This window comes from Barbus barbus (assembly GCF_936440315.1).
Source record: "Barbus barbus genome assembly, chromosome: 37".
In the NCBI taxonomy this organism is placed as follows: Eukaryota; Metazoa; Chordata; class Actinopteri; order Cypriniformes; family Cyprinidae; genus Barbus; species Barbus barbus.
The window spans coordinates 89,325-116,599 of record NC_136715.1 but is presented as its reverse complement, the minus strand read 5'-3'; the positions used below and the strand labels follow the sequence as shown (position 1 = coordinate 116,599).

At 38.4% G+C, this 27,275-nt stretch overlaps 1 protein-coding gene across 1 annotated transcript in view; it reads left to right on the top strand.

Annotated features, from left to right (window-relative positions):
- Window positions 1-26,758, top strand: part of LOC306857028 (interleukin-1 receptor accessory protein-like 1-B) — a gene marked incomplete at both ends in the record, with an annotated part of 238,415 nt that extends 211,657 nt beyond the window's left edge. Inside the window, 5 exons of the mRNA XM_079396671.1 lie at window positions 1,773-1,905; window positions 4,555-4,700; window positions 17,588-17,731; window positions 18,767-18,937; window positions 26,028-26,758. Coding sequence (XP_079252797.1) covers window positions 1,773-1,905; window positions 4,555-4,700; window positions 17,588-17,731; window positions 18,767-18,937; window positions 26,028-26,758 — 1,325 coding nt within the window. The remainder of the gene's footprint in view (window positions 1-1,772; window positions 1,906-4,554; window positions 4,701-17,587; window positions 17,732-18,766; window positions 18,938-26,027) is intronic.
- Between the last annotated feature and the right edge of the window lie 517 nt (window positions 26,759-27,275).

Here is a 27,275-nt window from a genome sequence, read left to right as displayed (position 1 = left end):
TACTTTAAGATGTTACTTAAACGCATAAAAACGTTGAAAGTTATGAGACTGTTCTCTGTTAGCTGGGTTTTTAGTCCTTACTAACATACTTGCTCAGAGACACATCACCATTTATACAGACATTTTCACATCATTTCATTCATTCATTCTGTCTTTCTCTGTAAATTGGTTTGGATGCAGGAGGTCAGTTATGGCATTATGATGGCACAAACGCTCCCAACAGCGTTTTAATGAGCAGAGCAGCTTTCAGCCGTCTGGATGATCCTCTCCGCTGGATGTGAATGAATAGAGGCCAACACAGACAAACACAATTAACACGCCATAGAGACCAGATTAACTAGGATATTCTTGCTCCAATTTCCCAATTCATACAAAAACATGCCTGCATGCACTATAACAGACATTTGTTACGTTTACGAGTAACTGAAGGATTCTGAGCGCAGCGAGGATGGTACATTCTAGCTACGTTTAGCAGAACCATCTCAGGCTAAATGGATTCATTTGGGGGAAAAAACTGACAGTATGAGTTTATTTCAAAATACTGGCATTTTGCTCAAAGAGCTTCTCAGAAATAAAATTGTATGCAGATTTTTCTGGAAGCATCCACTTTTCAATTATAAGCTGTTTACTAAACAGAATCTTGGGGTTGGCCTTTTAATTCCGTCCCCTGCTGACAAACATAAAACACAAAGACGTTCATTATACAGTATCAACTGAAATCTAAAATAAATATATATAGAGAGATGAAGACATGAAGCTAGCTTTAATTTCAGTTTATGTTGTTCTGAAGATTGCAAACACAGGCTGACTGTAAACAGCGCGGTTCCTGCTGAATCACTGCGCATTAGATGCTTTGGACTGTGTGGCACGGTATAAAAGACTGAAAAATTTGTCCTAATACATGTCTGCGGAAGGTGTGTTTGTGCCGTTGGGATCCGTCCTATTTTAGAGATGGAACCACAGTGACCTCCAGTGGCCCAGCCAGGAAGCTCCAGCATTCAGAGACGCTTCATTTTCACATATGTGACCCTGGAGCACAAAACCAGTCATAAGGGTTTTTTATTTTTTTTATTTTATACATCATCTGAAAGCTGAATAATAGGTTAGCATAGGACAATATTTGGCTCAGATACAACTATTTGAAAATCTGGAATCTGAGGGTGCAAAAAAATCTAAATAAAATCCTTTAAAGTTGTCCAAATGAAGTTCTTAGCAATGCATATTACTAATCAAAAATTAAGTTTTGATATAGTTACGGTAGGAAATTTACAAAATATAGTCATGGAACATGATCTTTACTTAATATCCTAATGATTTTAGGCATAAAAGAAAAATTTATCATTTTGACCATACAATGTATTGTTGTCTATTGCTATAAATATACCTGTGCTACTGATGACTGCTTTTGTGATCCAGGTCACATATGAGCAGAACGAGAGATTCTCATCAGCATCAGTTTTTCTTGCTGTCAGAGAGAAAACACTGATTTGCTTCAGTTGAGAGTCTCTGTGTTTATGTTAAAGCGTGTAGTATCTCCTTTATAGACTCTCACAGACCTGCAGTGTTTGTGTGTCCAGAGTAGTTTTGGAAAAGTGTTGAGGCAGTTTTAGGGTTATAGTGATGTTGATCTAAATTCCCTCACGACGATCTTTGTAGCTTCAGTTTCTTAGAGAGAGAGCAAATCATTCAGCCATCCACAGGCCAGGCTCTGTTAGAAAGCTGGTTTCACAGATGATATATATGGACTTGTGTTGTGATGTGTGTTTTTGCAGGCAGCCCCGTGAACCTGACCTGCCGAGCTTTCTTCGGCTACAGTGGAGACGTGAGTCCTCTCGTCTACTGGATGAAGGGAGAGAAGTTCATTGAGGATCTGGACGAAAGCCGAATCAGAGAAAGTGAAATTAAGTAAGTTGCTCATCCCAATGACACCCTTTCTTTTAATTTATCAAGAAGTCTGTGAATTTGCACACCTGAATTTGTGTGTGCAACAAAATGAATATGTTGTGTGTTGGTGCACACATAAATCTTCCACATCCACCTTGATTCAACCCCGTCGGAGTCATTCAGCGGCCATCGGATGAGTGTTAAGACTGAGTAAAAGCATCCCATTAATCCTCAGCCGTCGGGATGGAGATGAGCAGACAAGCTTCTTTCTCTTGTAATCTCCATCTAAATTTCATTGGCTCCATTAATAATGCAGTTCAGGCACATGCAATCTTTATCACAGCGTGGCGACTATCAGGGGCAAAGCGTCTGACTGAATCTGTGCTCACCTGAACTAGGTCTCCAAGCTGAATATGATACACAAGTTTGAGCAGTTGAAGGAAAATCTGGGCAACTTGTTAAGATTTTGCCAAATCCACAATTCCAGAAGCACCCTCTTCACTGGCGCCTTATCGCAGGTCCCACAGAATCTTTAAGATTGTGCTAATAGTGCTCCGTAGACACAGAGTTGGACAAGGACCCTCAATAATCAGATATGGTGAAATTGTCCCCCTGAATATTTGATATTATTGATGCAGCTCTGCTGTACTTCAACCTAACAACGCTCATCAATGTCAAAATGTTAGAGATGGCCAATCTAACCAATACGACGAAAAAGTGTGAGATTTTATTTATTTATTTGGTCAAATTTGACTGCTTTGAATTGAAAATAGACTGTATCATTTATATAGGGCTAATTCGTGTAATTTAATGTAAGAGACAACAAACTTTAACAGAGCTGTGTAGGCATATTAGGACAATTAAGAGTGAATGTGCATATTTTAAAATAAAAATGTTGCTTGCAAGTAGTTCAAATGCATGACTTTACAAAAGATTCTAGTTCTTCCCTTTTCCAGCCTCAAAAAAAGTTCTAGCAATTTTCTTGTCCCCTCAATGTTCACGGTTATAGCCTTGCTACAGCATTATTGTTGTAGCAGAAATGAGAGTGCATGCATTCCTGGTGCGTTATGGAAGAGAGACAAGGCACACATACTATATATGTTTCCATCTGTATAGATACAGACTGTATGCGACTTTTCTCTCACTGACTCCTTCACACTTTCAGGGTGTGTTTGCTTATGCTGTGTTTCTCTGCATTTTCATCTGTGCTTCATATGTCAGCTGTCAGTTCGTCAGAACCAATCCTAGGGCCAGTTTGTCATTCTCTACCTCCAGAGCGACTGAGACCGACTGTGCCAGTGGCTGAAACAGAAGTCACGGCCTGCTAATATTGAACAGCTGACTGTAATGACAGTACAATTTCATTTCTGAATCTGAGACATTGAGAATGCTCAGTGACGGGCTTGAGATCCAGTAGGTTTGGGTCTCTGTCCACTACAAATGCTGTAATGAGACTGATCTTTGCCGGCGCGCAGGACTCATCGGTCCTGACTTCACTGTAATGATGTCAAACATCCACAAACATGAAGAGGGCAGAATGTCACCTCATTCTTTTTGAACAAGAACAGAAACAATGACATTAACTCCTCCTCATCATCATCCCTCTCTCTCTCTCTTTCTCTCTCTCTTTCTTTTTCTCTCTCTGCAGACGTAGTTTCCATGGCAGCTGCAAAGAAAAGACATTTTTTTCTCTTGTTAACCCTGTTATTTTGTTCTTCCCCACAGTGCTGGTGAAAGCTTGGCAGTCGTGTGTGTGTTTTATGAAGGATGGGATTCTGTTAATCGAAATTTCAAAGTTTTATTAACTGTCAGTTCTTCATTTTCTTCTGATGAGTGGTTGTGGGTATTCATATTTTCCTCAATAGCTGAGTTACATTTTCTGCAAACTATAAAATTCATCCCTCAAGCATCCCTCTGTTTTACAAATATCAAACTTTCAAGACAAAATCAAAGTGCTATTTTGATATAATTTAGAATTTACCTTTGAATAGCTCACAAAGCTTAGAAAATGCGACTAAAATGTACATAAATTGCAGTGTGTATGCAGGTTAAAAAATGCTACCATCAAATCGGAACGGTTCCTAGATATATAATTTTACACTATATAGGTGGAATAGAGCCTTGTTTGAGTAAAATAGGCTATAATATTGCATGTGAATCCTAAATGAACTGAAGAAATGTAGTGAAAAGTACTGAACAAATAAAGGAAACATTTCCCAAATGTACACGCTCAGATTTTGGAATCACATCTATATCCACATCGAATCACAACAGAGAATCTCTTCTAGAGCAGGAGCTCTTTGTGTGTTTTATTTTTGGATCCACAGCCAATTAAATTGTAGCGCTTTTTATTCGTCCTGACTGTTGTGTGAAAAATGTTGCTTATTAGTGATAGCATGGTGAGGATCGTGTGAATGCTCGAGCATGATGTAATTCACCCGGATTGTCCTTGGTTTAAGAAAAAAATGGTTTAACAGATTCATAGTTTCGAGAAATGGACTTTCTTTTGGACAGGGTCATTGTAGATCAGGATGTCTGGCTAACAGAACAGATGTTGAGGAGCAGAAACACAGGGAGGAGGCTGCGCTCAGCATGAACTCTAGAGTGAATTTGATTCAAGTCATAGGTGTTTGTTGTTGAACAGTTTTCCCCTTCTCTCTTCCAATCCAGAACTATTCGGGAGCACTTGGGAGAGCAGGAAGTGTCCATCTCTCTGACCATAGACGCCGTGGAGGAGAGTGACCTGGGAAACTACTCCTGTTACGTGGAGAACAGCCACGGTAGACGACAAGCAAACATCCAGCTCAGCAAGAGGGGTAAGAGAGCTGCTCAAAACACTTCTGTGCCAGTTCTGTAGTCTTCCATTCAATTTATTCAAATTAGTTTTGAAAGAACGTACGTCAAGTCGTCACCTTTATTTCTATGGCACTCTATACTTATACACTTGATACAGATTGTGTCAAAGCAGCTTTACAGTGTTAAACAGGAAAATAGTGTCAATACTGCAAGCAAAATTAAATTCTGCTGTAAAGCAGCTCTAAAAAAAAGGACAGTAGTAAACAGTCAATGTTTTAGTTAAACTCAGTTGATTCAGTGATGTCCAGCTTAGTTCAGTTCTCTTCCAACAGTGTCTGTGCAAAGTCCACAGTGTTTCCAAAAATGAAGTGTACTTAATGAAGGCATTTCAATCATTCGTAAACAGGGCGCTCGTGCACGCTCATTAGCATAATCCCAGCCTATGATTACATCTTGTAACACCTCCTTTTGTCTTTAAGATGTTACTTCAACCCCTAGGGGGTTCAACAGATATTCGACCGGTACTGAAAGATAAAACCACTTCACCAAACAACAATTCTTTTTTTTCCTATTTTATTCCCTCAAGTGCACATTTATATAATTATCATCAAAAATAATAAATAAAGAATATGAATAAACAAGCAGTCCTTTTCGCTGTGTAAATGAGTCAATGAAATAAATGAAACTTATCAATGTCCAAACTTTAGATGAACTAAAGTGATGATGGTGATGAGATGAGTATAAATCCACAAGGTTATTTGAGAGCGATGCAATGATATAATCCAATAAGTGAGAAGTGAAGATCAGTCAATGGTGTTCGTTGCCTCGTTAACCCTAATGCCGCGCTGATTCAAGACCCGCGCTGTAGCCTCACTACAGCGTGGAGATACAAACATTCATACTTCCCACTTCCCGGCAGCGTGCGGTGAATCCACACGGTGCTCACAATAAACACGGTCAAATAAGCAACCAGAGAGGTATAGTCCAATCGTGATACAAATGAGCTGAATACAAGATGAAAAGTCCTTTCTACAAAAGAAAGTAAAATAGCTAACATCAGTCAAAAAGCATACAAATACACCAAGTTGTTATCAAAGTCAGCCAATACTCACGTTTGACATAAACTCTACGAGTTCTCAAACCAGGACTTAAAATGTGTAGGCAGGTAGCATTAGGTCAACCATGAGGTTTCCCTCTACCAAACAAACTAATTTGCTCGCCGCTAATCAGGCTTATATCCGGCAACTACTATGCACTACTGCCATCAAGTGGCTCCTAGTGGAATTAGCCATTAACCAGATACCTCTTCATAAGCAATAGCCAGAGAAAAATATAATAAAAATCTGGTAACATTTAGACTGTTACAATCTACGCAAATTTCGTGTCCAGGAACGCAGTGGAATATTCTGGTCTGCGTTTCCCGATAACGATTGATCTTAGCGCTTAAGAGCGTTTTCTACGAGTCATTTTACGAACGTTCGTTATTGTTTCACGTGCATTTCCCAAAAATGCACTTAACACAGTCGCACGTAGCCGTGCTTTAAGTGCTACTTAGGAGTTGCTATCCGTTGGTCAAGTGCTGAAATGTCACGCTGCAGAATGGCTCGTCATTGTTGCACATGCTGTTATAGCAATCTATCTAATTTTTGATTTCCATTTCTTCTTCTACTTGTGTGAATATATATTCAACTCGAATAACATAAAAAGTCCTTTAATTTCTTCTTGAGCAAGTTTAAAAACATAAATTAACTGGAAATGTTGCACTGTAAAAACACTGTCTTGCTCCAATCTTGCATAAAACAAATTCTAACGGTCCTTGCGGAAATGACATCAGCATCATTTTCGATATTTATATGAAAGCTTAATTATTTAAGTAGAATTACTTATCAATTTCTTTATCAACAATTGCTTATCTCACATCAAAATAAATAAGTAAATAAATAAGCTCTTACATTTATTTTTGAAAAAGTTTAGCCTAATTGTCTTCACCTGATGTGCATTTGCTATTAGGAGAAAAATGTAAATAAGCACATACCTAGGGGTGGAGACACTAGCAAAATGGCTGAAACCAAAAAACAAAGAAAAGACAGCTTTCAAAAAGAGGAAATTACTATTATTTTAGAGGAGGTGGAGCTACAAAAACATATCATTTTCAGCAGGTTTAAGGGCAGTCATACAAATAAAGAAAAACAAAAAATCTGGGATGATATTGCTACAAAACTTACTGCAACAAGGGGCATTAAAAGATCAGGGAAGGAGGTCAGGAAGAAGTGGCAGGACTATTCAAGCCTAGCTAAAAGAAAAAGGGCACTGCAGAGGACAACGATTAATAAAACAGGTGGTGGGCCCCTTCTTACAGCAGAAGAAGAAAAGGCACTGTCAATTCTTGGAACAACTGCCTCAGATGGGATTTGTGGTGGTATTGACCTCCGTGGAGGAGTAGGGTTGCGTCAACCTGAACCTGAGCCAGGTCCATCATGTTCACAAGAGCAATCAGGTTCACCTCCTATTGACAGACACCTACCATCTCCCAGTCCTCCCAACAGTCCATCCATGCCCCAGCCTCTATCTTCAATTGTTCAGGCTACAGCCACAACACCTCAGCGATTTGAGAATGCCTGTGGTTGTAGTCAGGACTTAGTACAGCTGGAGCGAGAGAAACTACATGTTCTAAAAGACATCAGACATCAGTACAACTTTCAGAAGCAAATCATTGAACTCAAGAAGGCCAAGCTGGCTTTGGAAGAGAGGAGACTTTCACTGGAGGAGATGAGATTTGCAAGGCCCTCCATTTCAGTGCCCATTTTCTTGCCAGATGTGTCAGGTAACATTGTTCAATGTTGTTTAATAATGAATAATTATATGTTTTAATATAATATGTTGTGCAACATGAAATATTCTTTTCCATATGTACACTCATCACATTTGCAATGTCTTTTGCAGATCCTGGGGAACAAACTACAAACTTGAATCAATAAAAACTGTTTACATTCAACGTTTTGATGTTTGTTAATCCACTCAAAGCCTAAGGCTCAATGAAATACTATAAAGCAGAAGAACTCTTATTATAAGTGTTTGAAATTTAAATGGCTACTTGTAGTACCTTTTTAAAAAATATATATGCATGCAAGCCCTATGGGCTAGTTTCACAGACAGGGCCAGGATTAGGCCATACTTCAATTAGATTTAAGTAATTTTTTTATAAATGTGCCGTAGAAAAAAACATTACTGGTGTCCATCTTGAGACGAAACAAAGGCACTGATATATTTTAAGATCAGTCAGTGCAAGTGTTCTTCATTTGAAAAAGCTCAGATTTACATTTTAGTCTGGACTAGGCTTAAGCCTTGTCTGTGAAAAGAGGGGTATATCTTTTACTACAGCTTGAGTCTTGAGGGTGTGTGTGGCAATATAGTATTAGGGCCTATCTATTAGCCTATCCATATAGGTGCAGATGTTAAAAATGTTTAATGTGCACGTTCTTTATCAGCACTGCTGTATATAAATGGACTCTCCATATATATTTATAAAAGCACAACCTTTGACCATGATGACCATAATAAGAGAATAAATTCAGGGAAGAGATAATTATGTTAATTTCTAAAATCAGTGATTCAGTTTCCTCAAGTGGGGCCTTCTGCAATTAGTGATATAGATGACAATCAGTGTGTGGCATGTCAATATTATCACAGCCTGAAAAACTTTAATCATATGGTTCCTGTGAGCAATTTTAGGACAGTATATAAAGTTCACACTTCAGTAGTCTTGCAGAGAAAATCATGGCTGCACTACAGCGAGTTTTCCAGCTGAGAGTGAGGCAAAGAGAAAGGCGAAGACAAAGACAGAGATGACCACGGAGTACACTGTGTACAATAAATGCCTTCATCAGGCAGCATCAAAATCCTCTGGATATGCTTGATGATATGGCTGTCATTGACAGATACCATCTGCCACGAGGAGAAATAGTCTAGCTGCTCAGTGTCATTGGGCCTCAGCTGATGCGTGCTACAAAGAGGAATTTTGCCTTGTCCCCTGATGTGCAACTCTTAGCTGCTCTGAGATATTATGCAACAGGCAGTTTTGGTACTTGGAGATGGAGTTGGACTAAGTAAAGCATCTGTGTCCAGAGCTGTACAAGCAGTCACCTATGCACTGCTTCTACTTGCGGCTGAACACATACAATTTCCAGCATCAAGACAGGCCATGTCAGACATACAGGAGTATTTTTTAACACAGTACCATAAATCACAAGTCATTGGAGTGCTTGATGGTACTTTAATTCCCATCAGTACGCCTTCTGTGGATGGCCATACATATATATGCCGCAAAGGTTATTCAGCAATCAACTGCCAAGTAATCTGTGATCATAAGTGTTTAATCACAGACATTGTTGCAAGGTGGCCTGGGAGCACACATGACTCCTATATCTTTACCAACTCATCTGTGGGTCAAGAGGCCCAAAACTCGAAAGGACAGTGGAGGCTGCTTGGTGACAGCGGATATCCATTGAGGCCATATCTGTTCACCCCTGTTGCTAATCCTGTCAGTAACAGTGAGGCAGATTTCAATGAGGCTCACCGTGTTGCCCGAAGTATTGTGGAGCGCACTTTAGGGAGGTGGAAGCTACGCTTTCAGGCTATTCACAAGTCCAGTGGTGGTCTTCTCTTTGTGCCACAAAAGTGCTGTGCTGTAATAACAGTAACAGCTATGTTGCACAACATTGCAGTGCGGGCAAGAGTGCCCTTGGACACCAGGGAGGAAGATGAAGAGATGGAGGAAGAGAATGAAGTTGAGGTGCGACTTCATGATGATCAACCAAGACATGTTCAATACATGGCTGGGTTTCATGCACGCCAGCAAGTCATTGACACATTTTTTTGAGTTCCTCCTTTATTTGTGTCATCTTTAAAGCACATTAAATATTTTTTGTTAAATACAACATTTGTACTACCCTTGAAATGTCCATATACAACAGTGTACTTTTTTTTTCATTCTAACAATTATTCATGTTCACTTATGTCATTTTTATTTTCTTACTTTATTCATTATTATTTCTATATTGAATTGTGTGATGAGTAGAAAATATAAATGAATAAAAATATACGTACAAAAAAAATGAGAAATGACTTTGAAGAGTAAATTTTAGGTGCAATTTGCCGGTTATCCAGCAGGTGCCCTCATAACTCTGTCTCCTTACAATGCACTTAAGGGTTTACGATTACTCCAGAGCACTCGTAGATCTACAAAGATTTTCAAGTGCTACTTAAGTTACGATGCTTTTGGGAAACAGACTGTAATATTAAGATCAGTCATACGATCATTTCTACAAACTTCTTAGGCTTACGATGCTTTTGGGAAACGCAGCCCTGGTCTACATTCTCAGGTTTGGCTCCTGTATATTGCATAAATGCAAAAAAGACTAATAGGTCATATGGTTAACAATAAATATTCAATAACGTGTGTCCACCAAAGTTTTTTATCCACCTGAAAAATGTCAAGCGCTTTTCTGAAAACAGCCAGCTGGTGGAGCTTGAGAACACTTTGGTGGCACAGCGTTTTTCCAGCTGAGATGCTTTGGTTGCTATGATAATGAATATCATAGCAGTAACATATTACTAATATCTCATTTTGAAGAATATTTCTGAATATAAAAATGCAGTAACCAGTAATATTAACTTCTCTATTGTTGTTCAGTTGTTGTACAAGTAGGATGATTGGTCGGTGTAGTATTTTTCCCACCCCTCTTCCACTGATTGGACGGCTGGGTAAAAAGTGACAGTGACAAGCGCATCGTTTTATCCAAAGCTAATCCGGAGCTAAACAGTTTATCAACTCTCAGCTACAAAAAATAAAACATTTAAAAATTAAACAGAGCAAACAAACTTGTAAAATATTATAATGGCAGTGCCTCAAAATTCAGTGTCATCAGTTTGCCAGAAATAACACAGAACGTTTTACGTACCATTTACACGTGGTAGGGAGCAGGTGTAAATTTCTTTCATACCAACTAACGTTTTGAAAATACGAACATTTTCATGAATTCGAAAGTTTACGTCAGAACGACTTAATGAACGATTTACACAAAGATTCGTTCTGCTCGTGTTTCATGAATGAGGCCCATTGTTTGTAACTATATTATTTGATGTAACATGGTTTACTTTTTCTACAATGTAGAAATAACCCAATTCTGTTTTTTTTTTTTGTTTCATCTTAGCTGGATATTAAGGTTTGTTACTTCTTTAGAGACCTAGATGCCTTAAGTTGAGAATATTTTTACATAGTAAATAATTTCTCTTTTAAAATATGAATCTGAAAATGGCTTTGATGGCAGACCGATCCTCTTCACTCTGTACATGAAAGAAATTGACTGTGAGAATGAAGATGGGCAGATTATGCTGCAGTTGAGATGTTTATTTCATGCCTTCAGTGCTGTTTAGTAAATACACATCCATATGGACTGATTTGAATCCACTGTAACACTTGACACTTGTTTTTAAATCCAGTGGCTCAGATGAGGGAAAAAAAACTGTTTGCCTACAAATACACGTCGGGTTGAGTTTGTTGGTGTTCTGTCCAGCACTCACAAATCTGAGAGTTACGCTTTTAATGACCAGTTACCATCAGATCCCAAAACCTGTGGGATCTATCAACACTAGACGTTTCCCAACAGACACACTTAGAAAAACGGCACGGCTCTAATTCCCAGCAGATGCATCAATGCGGCCGTTTCCTCTGACAAACAGTGAATTCATCAGCTTCCATCCTTCATTCCAGAACATTGAACACAAACACACGAAAGCAGCCGTCATCTCCACTCTCTGACACGATCCAAAATGTCACTGGCGATGAACAGAGCCACTGATGCAGACCTGAGGCGACACGATGGTCTGTCGCAGCGATGAATGAGATTCAGAGGATCATTCAATCAGAGATGATCATTCATTCCACTGAAGAGGATCATTCATTCAGAGATGAATGATCCTCTTCAGTTTAATATCACAACTGCAACGGGACTTTCTCAGACACAGACACAGAAGAAGAACATCACAAACACATCGGTGGTCTTCTCCTCATTCAGACAGCTCCTGAATGACCTGCACTTCAGTGGTGGACAGTAACAAAGTATTTTTACTTTAAGTACATTTTTCAAGTATTCAAATTGTCACACGCCCTTTTAAATGAACCTGTTAAATCGGTTCACAAATCACACAATTCAGTTGTGAACTGGACTAATTGGATAGCAGCAGTTCTCCAGTCAATAACTCACTGACTCAAACGATCACCAAATCAAATCACTTTCTGTTTGTGAAGTAAATCTGCTGCAAAAGCAGACATGAAATTTAAAACTAAATGCTTGAATGCAGGCATGTCCACATTTGTGTATCACCATCTCAACGGGGTAAAAACCTAATCTGACATTAAAGGATTAGTTCACTTTTAAAAAAGCTTTTGCTGATAATTTACTCACCCCCATGTCATCCAAGATGTCCATGTCTTTCTTTCTTCAGTCAAAAAGAAATTAAGGCCAATTTTCATTTTACATTTCACACAATTATACACCACATTCCTTGTTTCAGTTTAACCTAATTCCCACATTTCCTCCATCAAGTTTAATGTTTTTTTAGATCGTTTGTTCATTCATTCATTCATACAGTAGGCCAGGCGGTGAACTAGCCAGCTAGCAAACTGCACACGATGGCAGAATTTATGTATAAATAAATGGACAATTTTTATGATGTAGGCAATTGTTAAAATTGAAAGTAGATTACATTTGGTCTGGGCTATTTTGTTATTTTTTTGGTGTTTTTTTTATTTTTCATGTCTGTGAGGCCATCTAATTTGTAATTTTCTTAATATAAGAACGGGGTAGGAGTTTATAAGATTTTTTTTCTTCATCCTACTCCTATTCTTCTTGTCATGGAATGTATTTTTGTTGTGTTGTTGGATTGTTGTGGCATTTCGTGTTGCATTACCATGAAAAGAGAATAAATAAATGAAATGAAATGAAAGGCCGAAAATGAGCTTCCCCTCTTTGAAAGACTAGCAGCCGCCACTGATGTGATGTCTGTTTTACAGTACATATTATTTTCCCTAATTTTTAAATACTGTATATTAGATTCTGTTTTTCCCCCCACTTGTTTGCACAAATAAAGTGTCAGTTACCCTAATTGATATTTTAATATATTTAATGTTTGGTTAGTGTATGACAAGCCCCCTCCACCAGGTTTTTTGAGCAGTAGGATTATATAAAAATATGATATAAAATTCTTAAATATATAAATTTAAATAAAAAAATTAACATTAACCGATCAGTACTTTTAACTTCTAATACTTATTTACATAAAAAAAATCTAAATACTTTTGTGCTTTTTCTTGAGTAAAATTGAAAAGGAGTACCTAATACTTTTACTGGAGTAATATTTTATTAGGATATCTGTATTTTATTCCCCATTGATGAGCATTGGACAGCGTGATCAGTCTGATAAACACAGGAGCGCAGGAAGAGCTCGCTCACTTTGGCATTGGTTTGACATGTTTAACGCACACAGGATGGAAAGAACAATGGGTCTCATTCACTAATAAGTGTGTACGTTTTTCGTATTTATATGCACATTTGAACTTCTCACGAAAACGTTCCGCCTAATTCACAACACGTGCGTACGCACATGAGCTTGTTCTTATTAAACTCGTTCTTCTGTTAGTGAATCTGGAGTCTTCTAAAAGAGCGCCCGCGTGCACAAGGTTAGTGATTAGCATAATACACGCCCACACCAGCTCCATATAAGGGCTTTCCGCAAAGCGTCACTCGTCTAGAGAAAGACATTTATGGCATCGAAACAAAAGACAAAGAAAAATAACTTTAACGATAATGAACGTGAGGTTTTGCTGTCGGAGGTGGAAGCCAGAAAAAAATTATTATTTAAAAGCAACTGAACAGCCATTTGTCACTCTCAGCAAACATAACTGTGCGCCAGAGCCGGCGCCAGGGCACCTCCATCGGGGGGCATTTAAATTTCTAGGCGGGGGGCACAAAACACGTTCTGTGTGTGTGTGTCGGGGGGGGGGGTATTCGTGAAGAGCGTGCAATCTGTGATCGTGTGCAGTTGCTGACGCTCGCTAAAGCGTTCAATTGCTTTCTTATGTGCGCTGTTTTATCGGTACTTTCGCTTTCAAAATCGATCGCGTTCAGCAAGGAGGGGAGAGGATAGAAAGTGGGGAGGCACAGTAACTCGTTTGGGGGGGGCACGGCCCGTGAGTGACCCCCCCCTCCCTTGGCGCCGGCCCTGCTGTGCGCTCTCTAAAGAAGCACTCTCTCCTTACGCCGGTTTCACACTGCAAGCGTACGCAGGACGGAAGCAGAGCAGAAGCAGCGCGTATCCATTTTGCATTCACACCGGCAGCGTTTGCAGCGCGCACCTGAACCGCGGATTTTGTACAGATTTCTCAATAATGGGTAAGTTAGATTTGTTTTATTTCTATTTAAAATACATTACAGAGGGAAAATGTGTCAATAAGCTTATTTTTTTTATAAATTACGAAATATAAGTTTGTTTTCAACTTTCTTTTATGCTTTGTTTGCGTGTAGTGAGAGTTGTTGACAGAAGGAAGGCAATCGCGCTATATATGTTGTTAAGAAGACTACGAAAAAGGATGAGATGCAGACTTTGGGTACACTCTATGCAGTTTACACACAATGTAAGATGAAGGAAGAATAGCCTACCTTCCTCCTCAACTTGAAACTTGAAACATTTAATTGTATACGTATGTATCTCATATTTCTTATATGTGTGATTATTATGTGAAAAGTATCCATTTTTAAATAAATGTTTTTATTTCATCAGTGTTGTTTCTTTACTGATTGTAATACTTCAGAAACTGTACTGATTGGATTTGCATTGCTGAGGCCAACACAATGCTTTATGCTGAACATTACATTGTAGTATTGACAGTGCTTTTGAGCTTGTCATTAACCTTGCACAGTAATTGCTTTTACATATTTTATATATGTGTAGAATAATTTAAATGCTAATATTTTGATATATGAATTATGGTATAAATTACCTATTTCATTACAAAAAAACATTACTAAGAAAATCATTTGTAGTTTTTATCTTATAAACAGTAAATTTACATACATTACCCATCAAAAACAGAAAATCCAAAAAATGTCTGTAATAAGTAACCTTAATCTGCTTAATAGACACATTTTTTAATGATCAATTTATCGAGAATTAAGTCTGAAATAGACATACAGTAGTCTACAGCGTAGAGGTATGTAGCATGTGTGACCTTATTCTGTCTATTGTATTTAGTTAATTAGCTATTAATTTGTTCGTACGTGGGCATGCTAAAAATTGAAAACAAAAAAGTAAGAAAGGTTATTACTTTCTGCACCGAGTGCTGATGCAACTTCCTCCCATGCTTTTTCCTTCGCCTGCAAGTCTTTATATAGTAAATTATGAGGATCATAAATAACTGTATGCTTCTCAACCTCCACGATTAGACGAGTGTCGTCCATGATTGTCTTCTTTGCATTAGCACTAGTACCGTCATCATGATGTCAACATGACACCTGTTCTCACCTGTAACTTACTATATAGTTATAACACATATAGGCTAACATAATTAATACAATTAACCAGTGACTTAAGCTGAAATAACAGTATAAATTATTTAAACTAATTTTAGTGATTAGAGCAAAAACTTTATTATATTTATTTTTTTACTGAAGTTTATACTCTATTTACAACATAGTAGATGTCATTAATTTACATTCTGGGGAAAAATTTCACTTTTTCGTGTGTATTTTGTCCATAATCAATGCTTTGTCACTTTAATTGAGCATAAGCAGCGCAGCAAAAATAGACTCGGCGCCGAAATGATCGCGGCACTGCCGCTCCTGCTCTGCTCCTGCTACGCGCTGCCGCACCGCTCCTGCGTGCTGTGTGAACGCTCTCATCCGTTAACATGGGCGCCGAAAAAAATACGCGCTGCTTACGCCCTGCTTACGCTTGCAGTGTGAAACCGGCGTATTTTTTTCGGCAGTACAGTAGCGGCAGTGCCGCGATCGTTTCGGCGCCGAGTCTATTTTTGCTGCGCTGCTTACGCTCAATTAAAGTGACAAAGCATTGATTATGGACAAAATACGGTACTAGTGCTAATGCAAAGAAGACAATCATGGATGACACTCGTCTAATCGTGGAGGTTGAGAAGCATACAGTTATTTATGATCCTCATAATTTACTATATAAAGACTTGCAGGTGAAGGAAAAAGCATGGGAGGAAGTTGCATCAGCACTCGGTGCAGAAAGTAATAACCTTTCTTACTTTTTTGTTTTCAATTTTTAGCATGCCCACGTATGAACAAATTAATAGCTAATTAACTAAATACAATAGACAGAATGAGGTCACACATGCTACATACCTCTACGCTGTAGACTACTGTATGTCTATTTCAGACTTAATTCTCGATAAATTGATCATTAAAAAACGTTTCTATTAAGAAGATTAAGGTTATTTATTACAGACATTTTTGGGATTTTCTATGTTTTTGATGGGTAATGTATGTAAATTTTATGTTTATAAGATAGATAAAAACTACAAATTATTTTCTTAGTAATGTTTTTTTTGTAATGAAACAGGTAATTTATACCATAATTCATATATCAAAATATTAGCATTTAAATTATTCTACACATATATAAAATATGTAAAAGCAATTACTGTGCAAGGTTAATGACAACCTCAAAAGCACTGTCAATACTACAATGTAATGTTCAGCATAAAGCATTGTGTTGGCCTCAGCAATGCAAATCCAATCAGTACAGTTTCTGAAGTATTACAATCAGTAAAGAAACAACACTGATGAAATAAAAACATTTATTTAAAAATGGATACTTTTCACATAATAATCACACATATATAAGAAATATGATATACATACGTATACAATTAAATGTTTCAAGTTGAGGAGGAATGTAGGCTATTCTTCCTTCATCTTTCATTGTGTGTAAACTGCATAGAGTGTACCCAAAGTCTGCATCTCATCCTTTGTCGTAGTCTTCTTAACAACATATATAGCGCAATTGCCTTCCTTTTGTCAACAACTCTCACTACATGCAAACAAAGCATAAAAGAAAGTTGAAAACAAACTTATATTTCGTAATTTATTTAAAAAATAAGCTTCTTGACACGTTTCCATCTGTAATGTATTTTAAATAGAAATAAAACAAAGCTAACCTACCCATTATTGAGAAATCTGTACAAAATCCGCGGTTCAGGTGCGCGCTGCAAACGCTGCCAGTGTGAATGCAAAATGGCTACGCGCTGCTTCTGCTCTGCTTCCGTCCTGCTTGCGCGCTGCGTACGCCCTGCTTACGCTTGCAGTGTGAAACCGGCGTTAGAGCACGCGCCGCAATGTCTTCAAGCAGTACCAAGTGTGCCATACCTCCAAACACAAGGTGAGAAACAATAATCCCCGTTTATATAAGGATAGATCAGGTGATTTGTTGTTTGGACCTCTAATTTAATATATATATATATTTATATAATTGGACCTCTAATTATACTGTATTATCAATTTTAACGTCTAGTTACTTTTCACCCATCCTGTACATAACATATCTAATTATATGTGGGGTTCTTTATACATGCTTATAAGGCCCTGGGCTGCGTACGTGTGGTATAAGTTGTTCTTGAATTTTTTCATACATTTAGAATAAATTTTAGTACGAAAGTTTTTGATGAATCATGATTTATTCGTGAAAACGTCCGTAAAATTTGTGCGTACGCATGTTTAGTGAATAAGACCCAATGTTCTAAACAGACAGATAGACGTTTCATGACCGTTTGCTGATGTATGTCGAGTGTATTATAACTGTCTCTGTGTCTCTGTCTGTCTCTCAGCAGAACTCATGTATACGTTGGAGCTGGCTGGAGGTTTGGGAGCCATTCTGCTGATGTTGATATTTTTGGTGTCCCTGTATAAGTGTTACAGAATTGACCTCATGCTCTTCTACAGAAATCACTTTGGCAGTGAGGATGTGGACGCAGGTAAGGAATTTTAGAAAGAAGTTTCAATAATCTACACAGAGCACTTTGGAATTCATCAATATTCTTGTGCCATTATGGTGGATCAGTTTCTCCTTCACAATACAGGAATCAGTGAAGAGGCACAAGGCATTAAAATGCTTTATTGACCAGATATATTTTCATGAACATTAACATATCCCTAAGATTTGTTGTTGGTTGGTTTTGTGTCACCCTTGTATCCCTCAGATATAGTCTGACTGCATGTAGGAATAAGAATAAATATTGAAGCACCTAATAAATAAATAAATAATTTCCTTATAAATAATCATAAGAGTTTCTTTTAATCATTTCTGTTAAATGACTTGCACAGTGACTGTATGAGCCAAGCTATTTCTTGTGCCCTTTTTCGTAATTGCTTATATCAAATTTTGAAGATGTTCCAATGTTTTAATCGTCTTGGTTTTCTAATGTGAGTTTTGCTCCAGTGGGGCTTTTCTTTGAGAATCGTTACTTCTGCTTTCGGGTTCGGTAAAGCCTGTGGATGTTAACCCGTGCTTCTGAAGCTGATGGAGGAGGAAGATGAGAAATGGGAGGCAAAGGGACAGTAAAACACCTTTGACTTTAATTCATTATTAGGCAGTCTCTTTTTGTGCCTCGCCAGGCAGGCAGAAGCTAATCAGTGTAGCACATTCTGCTGAAGCCGATAGCAAACCTGACGCTTCCTCATAGACACTCTCAAACTCATGATCTACACGAGGGGATTTCTGTTCAAATAAACTGAAGAAAACACTGGTCATCTTACAGCCTGTTACCTAAAGCTGCTTTTCAGAATTCACTGGCAGAATTTTGTGAGTGTATTTCATGTTTGTAGTTTCCAGTTCAAACCTTTCATGGGCTTTGGAGATCTGGATCGTTCATGAATGCAGCCGGTGTGAAGGGAATAATGTAGTTTCTGCTCAGGATCATAAATGCTGCTGCAGTTACAGGTTATGAATGCTGCTTTTGTGTGATGTAAACCTGTTTGACCATGATTCTCCATTCTGTGTGTGTTTTAAGAAAATAAAGACTACGATGCATATGTGTCCTACACTAAAGTGGATCCAGACCAGTGGAGTCAGGAAACCAGAGAGGAGGAACGTTTTGCATTGGAGATTCTGCCAGACGTTCTGGAAAAGCATTATGGGTATAAACTCTTCATTCCTGACAGGGACTTGATCCCAACTGGAAGTAAGTTGCATTCATTGTAAGGTGTGTGGAAGTGTGTGTAAACGTGTGTGTGTGTGTGTGTGTGTGTGTAGTACTGCATCTTCACCCTATCGAATGCTTCATGTTTATTTTCAGCATCATTTTTCATTTCAAGTGCCTTTTGTTTGATAAGCTTTTTGTTTGGTCGGTAATTTTCTCTCAACTCAAAGTAATATTTATCACAGTGCTTTGAGTGAAGGTTCTTGAACATGATTTGCTTCTTGTTCGCTTGTATGTTTTTGTTTACTGGTCCGATTCGACTCGTACATCTGTCTTGCCCTTTTCACTTTTATTTCACACATTTGCGTGTGTGTTTTGTCTACATTCATGTCTGTTGTCCGGGGACTGTTAGATGTTAATATGGGACGAGGTGCTCACAATCAGGGCTAAGAAAGCATTGATTCATGTTTGTGTTTAGGAGTTATTGGCTCTTCACTGAGCAGCTCAAGCCGTGTTTGATGTAAATCACTTCATGGATGTGAACGACTAAAATGAAGGGAAGTGTAAGCGTATGTTACTCTGTTAGCTCTGTTATCCCTGCAGCTACAAGTCCCATATTAAACTGGATAAACTGGTGAACGTAACTGAAAATCCTAAGGTAAAAAGACACAGTTATGCCAGTTTCTCTTGTGGAAGTCCTCGCTGGTTTGTTTCTCTGATTGACTTTCTGCTGAATCAGCTGATCAGACTTTCAATGTTGAAATATTTATGTCTAGGTTTCAGCAATGATCATTTCCAGGATGACACAAGACTCCTTAGAGGTATTCTTCCATGGCCTTTTCCACTTGTGTCAACAAATCTGACTCGCACCTTTTTGCAGACTTCACCTGTGGGGAAAATTGGGACGTGGCGCTGAATTGAACCGGGATTCAGGTTGAGCAGTACACCATCATATGTTGTGAATGTAGAAAATGAGATCAACTTGGATGAGTCTGAGAGAGGCTTTGGGAGTTTCTCCTGTTAGAGAGCAAGTGGTTTTGGACGGGTGGGGTTTGGACAGTCTTATTATGTTCTTCCGTTATCATTTGTTGCGAAGTAAGGCTAGAGATAACTGAGATAAGATAGAATTCATGAAGCTTGATGACTGCATTTAACAATAAGACCTTTCTGACTAAATGTGTTACTGTACTGATGTAGTAGGGCTGGGCGATATGACGATATTATCGTATATAGACGATGTCGATGTCAGGTACTAGATGATAATAGAAAAAACCTGGAAAAAAGTGGTTCCAATTCTGGGGTGTATTTGAGAAAGCATGGTTAATTTACCGTCAGCTAAACCCTGAACTTACGGCTGATTAACTCAAAACCTGCTTACTCAAAGTATGTGGTTCCAAAAACGCGTCAGGGAGCAAGTTCATTCAACTCAGAGCATGTTCCTGGTTAAGACTCTAACATTCTCAACAGAGCGATGAATCGACGAATCACTATGGAAACGGACGCTAATAAAAAGCGCACCATGCTTTTTCAGTGGTCATTTACATGCTTAGTGCATATTGCCACCTAATTGATGTTTGTGCAGTAATTTTTATTTTTTTCTGTTGAATAAAGATTCCTTGAAAATAAGAATTATATTGTTTGTTTGATGCTAATTATATATTGTCATATCAGATATGTAGTTTTATTATAGAAATATATTATAGAAAATGCCGATCCATGTGTGAGATGATAATATAAAATGTAATAAATATAATATAATAAATTAAACATTACCTTATCATAAGTGTTTTATAATTTATATAGATACGTATATATGCCAATAAAATAAATATAATATAAAATATCATACAACTATATATATATATATATATATATATATATATATATATATATATATACACTCACCTAAAGGATTATTAGGAACACCATACTAATACTGTGTTTGACCCCCTTTCGCCTTCAGAACTGCCTTAATTCTACGTGGCATTGATTCAACAAGGTGCTGAAAGCATTCTTTAGAAATGTTGGCCCATATTGATAGGATAGCATCTTGCAGTTGATGGAGATTTGTGGGATGCACATCCAGGGCACGAAGCTCCCGTTCCACCACATCCCAAAGATGCTCTATTGGGTTGAGATCTGGTGACTGTGGGGGCCATTTTAGTACAGTGAACTCATTGTCATGTTCCAGAAACCAATTTGAAATGATTCAAGCTTTGTGACATGGTGCATTATCCTGCTGGAAGTAGCCATCAGAGGATGGGTACATGGTGGTCATAAAGGGATGGACATGGTCAGAAACAATGCTCAGGTAGGCCGTGGCATTTAAACGATGCCCAATTGGCACTAAGGGGCCTAAAGTGTGCCAAGAAAACATCCCCCACACCATTACACCACCACCACCAGCCTGCACAGTGGTAACAAGGCATGATGGATCCATGTTCTCATTCTGTTTACGCCAAATTCTGACTCTACCATCTGAATGTCTCAACAGAAATCGAGACTCATCAGACCAGGCAACATTTTTCCAGTCTTCAACCGTCTAATTTTGGTGAGCTCGTGCAAATTGTAGCCTCTTTTTCCTATTTGTAGTGGAGATGAGTGGTACCCGGTGGGGTCTTCTGCTGTTGTAGCCCATCCGCCTCATGGTTGTGCGTGTTGTGGCTTCACAAATGCTTTGCTGCATACCTCGGTTGTAACGAGTGGTTATTTCAGTCAAAGTTGCTCTTCTATCAGCTTGAATCAGTTGGCCCATTCTCCTCTGACCTCTAGCATCAATAAGGCATTTTCGCCCACAGGACTGCCGCATACTGGATGTTTTTCCCTTTTCACACCATTCTTTGTAAACCCTAGAAATGGTTGTGCGTGAAAATCCCAGTAACTGAGCAGATTGTGAAATACTCAGACCGGCCCGTCTGGCACCAACAACCATGCCACGCTCAAAATTGCTTAAATCACCTTTCTTTCCCATTCTGACATTCAGTTTGGAGTTCAGGAGATTGTCTTGACCAGGACCACACCCCTAAATGCATTGAAGCAACTGCCATGTGATTGGTTGAATAGATAATTGCATTAATGAGAAATTGAACAGGTGTTCCTAATAATCCTTTAGGTGAGTGTATATATATATATATATATATATATATATATATATATATATATATATATATATATATATATATATTAGGCTATCTTACATAACTATATTGTAATAATATTTAATGTTGTGCGCTATCTGTCACGCCCACTGAAGGCTGGTCAATAGGTCACACGTGCGCTGATAGCGCTGAAGTGAACTAACCCTGAAACATAGCCTGCTCCGGAGCAGGTTATCTTCAGAGACCAAGTTACTATGGTTACTTACATACCCTGAAAGTTACCTCCGATTTTGCAACCGAAAGCTGAGGTTACCCGCTCACTTATCCTCAGACTTACCCGGGTATGTCACATAACCTGCTTTCTGGAATACCCCTCTGGAAATCGGATGCATAAGGTCAGCAATTGAATTACTTGTTATAAAATTAACTCTTGTGCATCAATAAAAAAAAAGTTACACTTAGGTCCATAGTGGACAAAAATGTCCATGTCAAAATAATGGTCATAAAAATTGGAAGCTTGGGTGCACAGACTTAAGTTTGGTCTCATTTTAAAGAAGACCCATGGTAGATTATTGTTGAAGTAAAAAAAAAGTGAAACCAAAAAAAGTTATACAGGTTTAAATTTATGAAAATGATTTAATGATTTTATATTTTATTTTATGAATATTTTATATATGAAACATGTTGAACTCTAAACCTGCTAGAAAATCAAAGCCATAAATCTAAATCAAAAGTTGTGTTCCAAATTTGAGGTTGATATCTCAAAAAATTAGCTTTCAGTAAAATTTTGTTTGGGCGCAGTACCAAATGTTCCCCATTAGATGCCAGCAAAACTCATCTGGTGCACACAGTGGTTGGGTTTGTGATTTACAGTCGAGTTTCTCTCTCTCAATTTTTACAAGAACACGCACGTACTCACACATTATTTATTTTATTTTTTTATGACACGCATACAAACCACACTCTGACATCTATACCAAGACACACAACACAATTATAGCTGCATTATTTTCCAATTGGCTCTATAATATGCAGAAGCAGAAAACAGGAATAAAGCAAGTATTTGCTTTATAGACCCTTTATAGCCCAAACCTGAAAAAAATGGCACCATCTGTTAAAAAAATTAATTTTAAAGCCTTGCCAACAGAATGAAAGCCTATTAAAAAAATTGCATCATCTTACAGATAAAAGGCACTGCAATGAAAAATAGCGGTTTTAATGGGTTTCAATGGGGACATTTTTGTCCAAAAGGCGCTGAGAGGAGCAATGTTGTGTACCTAGTGCATAAAAATTTTAAGCTTGGGAGCACAGAGTTAAGTTTGGTCTCGTTTTAAAAAAAGATCCATGGCAGATTATCATTGAAATAAAACAAGTTTAAAAAAATGAAACCAAAAATAGTTATAGAAGTTTAAGTTTAAATAATTATAATATATATATACACACATATACATATACATATATACATTATATATATATATATATATATATATATATATATATATATATATATATTTATATTTATATTTACATATATATATATATATATATATATACATACATATACATACATGTATATTTATACATACCGGCAGCCATATCACCCTGCAGCCCAAGACTGAAGCTAAGCAGGGCTGAGCCTGGTCAGTACCTGGATGGGAGACCCAGGATGTCTTTTGAAAAGAGTAGAGGTGTGACCTCGGCATCCTGGCCAAATTTGTCAATTGGCCTCTGACCATCATGGCCTCCTAATCATCCCCATACACTGATTGGCTTCATCTCTCTGTCTCCTCTCCACCAATAAGCTGGTGTGTGGTGGGCATTCTGGCGCACTATGGCTGCCATCGCATCATCCAGGTGGATGCTGCACACTGGTGGTGGACGAGGAGACACCCCCTCACAATGTAGAGCGCAGAGAAAATCAGAAAAGCGCTATATAAATGTAATGAATTATTATTATTATTATTATATATTTTTTGTTACATGTTGAACTCTAAACCTGCTAGAAAATCAAAGCCATAAATCGAATCAAGTTGTGTTCCAAATTTGAGGTTGATATCTCAAAAATTGAGCTTTCAGCAAGATTTTGTTTGGGCACAGTACCAAATGTTCCCCATTAGATGCCAGCAAAATTCTACTGGTGCACACAGTGGTTGGATTTTCTGATGTACAGTAGAGTTTTTCTTTCTCAAATATTACAAGAACACACACATACAAACTACACTCTGACATCTATACCAACACACCCACACAATTATAGCTGCATTATTTATCCAATTGGCTCTATAATATGCAGGAGCAGAAAACAGGAATAAAGCGGGTATTTGCTTTTTAGACCCTTTATAGACCAAACCTGACAAAATAGCACCATCTGGTAAAAAATAGTAAAATATTTAATTGTGAAGCCTTGCCAACAGAATGAAAGCCTATTAAAAAAAAATTGCATCATTGTACAGTTAAACGGCGTTGCAATTAAAAATAGAAGTTTTAATGGGTTTCAGTGGGGACATTTTTGTCCAAAAGGTGCTGGGTGTTTCACTGTTTTGTACCTAGTGTAAAATATATTTGTTAAAGGAAATGAGGGTGGGATATTAAAATTCCAATAAAAATACACACCTGAGCCAAAATGTATGCAGTTAGCATTAACACAGGCAAAATTATCAAATAAAAAAAAAATGGACAAAAATGTCCATAAGGGTGCACAAGGGTTAAATCCACTTATCGATTCCTTTTAAAAGATTCAAGTGCAAGAAGACGAAAGAGAACTCATTTCTGCACTCGTGCACTGTTTTTTTTTGTGCTGTGCGAACACTGGACTGAGGTCTGTTTCTGACTTCTTCCACTTGAACAGACAAATACACACAGAATTATATAAAAATATCCCTGCAAACACAGATGGTAATGTCTTAAGTAAAATAAACAGTTGAGAAAGAAAACACGGTTGTATTGGATCTGTGCAGCAGCATTAACCTGCTGTCATTCATGTTAATCAAAGTACAAAAGAAAAAGAAAATCACTCACTGATATAGACTGAATCAATTTTGTAACACCTATATTTTATTTGCCTGTTGTTCTGCGCTGACTACTGTAATGGCAACATGTGTCTGTGTATGCAATTATTCAAGAGATCCCACATCATTTATCCTTATTTAGGGTATTCTTCAGTAAATACCTTTTACTTTAGGGTATTCAGTTTCCAGTGTTGGCAGCCCCATAATAACAAATTTCCCCACGACTTCCCTTCCTGATAATGACAAAAAGAAAGAGAAACATCTGAAAAATAGGCATATTTTATTCAAGACATTACTATGTGACACCAACATGCATTTAGCATTCTTACAATCACCAGCAGAATGTCCACCTTCACCATGATGAATTTAAAATTGGTTGCTATTCAATTTGAACTTCATTTCAAACACAAATTTAATAAGAACAGAGCAGAAAAGCTAATATGCCTAGCAGAAAGTGAACATGGTTTTGTGTTTGTGGTGCATAAGTGTTTTTATTGTTGGCATTGGTGTTTCCGGCAGTGGCGGGTCTTTGGTAGACAATATTATTGTTTATTGCGATATATTATTTATTTATATTATTTATATTTTTTTACATATTGCCAAGTCCTATGGTGTGGTCATCTGACAGACACACACACACACACACACACACAAGGATTTGTATTCGATGTCTGTCCTGTTCCCCCTTCTATGTTTTCAGTGTGTTCATTGAGTCATTGTGCTGTTTTTATTTCACATCTTTGTGAAGTTCTTTGACAGAGAGTTTTACACACAGTGCTGTGCTATGGCAGTATTTACCCTGAACAAAATTGCTTTGAATTCAATTTCACTCATAATTTGCTAGTAAATTTCACAAAGAGTGTCTTTAAAAACATTTTTTACTGCGTAGATCACTTTAGATTTGCGTTTTATCTGCATGCTGTCATATTCAAAGCAAAACAGGTTGAATAAAAGTAAGAATGATGTTGATATGTTTGCTGGATTTGAAGATGTTGAAGCCACTGACACTCGGTCTCTCTCTCTCAGCGTATATAGAGGACGTGGCTCGCTGTGTGGACCAGAGCAAACGCCTCATCATCGTGATGACGCCCAACTACGTGGTGAGGCGCGGCTGGAGCATCTTCGAGTTGGAGACGCGGCTGCGCAACATGCTGGTCAGCGGCGAGATCAAAGTCATCCTCATCGAATGTGCCGAGCTGCGGGGAATCATGAACTACCAGGAGGTGGAGGCTCTCAAACACACCATCAAACTGCTGACGGTCATCAAGTGGCCGGGACCAGAGAGCAGCAAGCTCAACTCCAAGTTCTGGAAGCAGCTGCAGTACGAAATGCCCTTTAAGCGGCCCGAGCCCAAGCTGTTGCACGAGCAGGTGCTGGACGTCAGTGAGCAGGGCCCATTTGGAGAGCTGCAGACCGTCTCTGCCATCTCTATGGCCACAGCCACCTCCACCGCCATGGCCACCGCGCATCCCGAGCTGCGCTCCACCTTCCACAACACGTACCACACGCAGCTGCGGCAGAAGCACTACTACAGGAGCTACGAGTATGACATTCCCGCATCCGGCACCCTCCCGCCACTGTCCTCGCTGGGCAGTCAGCACACCTACTGCAACATCCCCATGACTCTGCTGAATGGCCAACGGGCGCAGGGTAAGCCGGGCCGCGAGCAGCAGCCGACACTGGAGGAGCAGCACGTCAACAACGCCATGCTTCCGCTGCTGCCACGTGAGACCAGCATTTCTAGCGTGATCTGGTGACGCCGTCGGGAAGGGATGCTTCTGCAAATGGCACTTATTAAGACCCATACAAACTGCTGCTGTTGATTTTCCACCGCGATTCACGCAGGGGGCGGAAACCGAAGGGACACGACGAAGACAGGCTGACGGGGACACTGATAGCACACGTACATCACGGAGATGTCTATGTTACGTCTGCCAGATGTAAATGTGTTTGCTCATCTGCAATATGTCTATAGGACGTTTCTTATTAGATGTCAAATAAACATCTTAAAGACATCTAATAGATGTCTATGATTTAGAATGTGTGCAAATCTGACATCTTACAGACGTCTGTCAGATGTTTGTACACAGCAGATGCTTTCCAGAGCAAATGATCTTTAACAGATATCTTGCAGACGTACATGTGCTATCTGAGATTCCCCTCATAGCACGCATACATCACAGAGATGTCTATTTTACATCTGCATGTACATCTGGGAGACGTATTTTTTTAAGTGTTTGCTCATCTGCAATATGTCTATAGGACGTTTCCTAT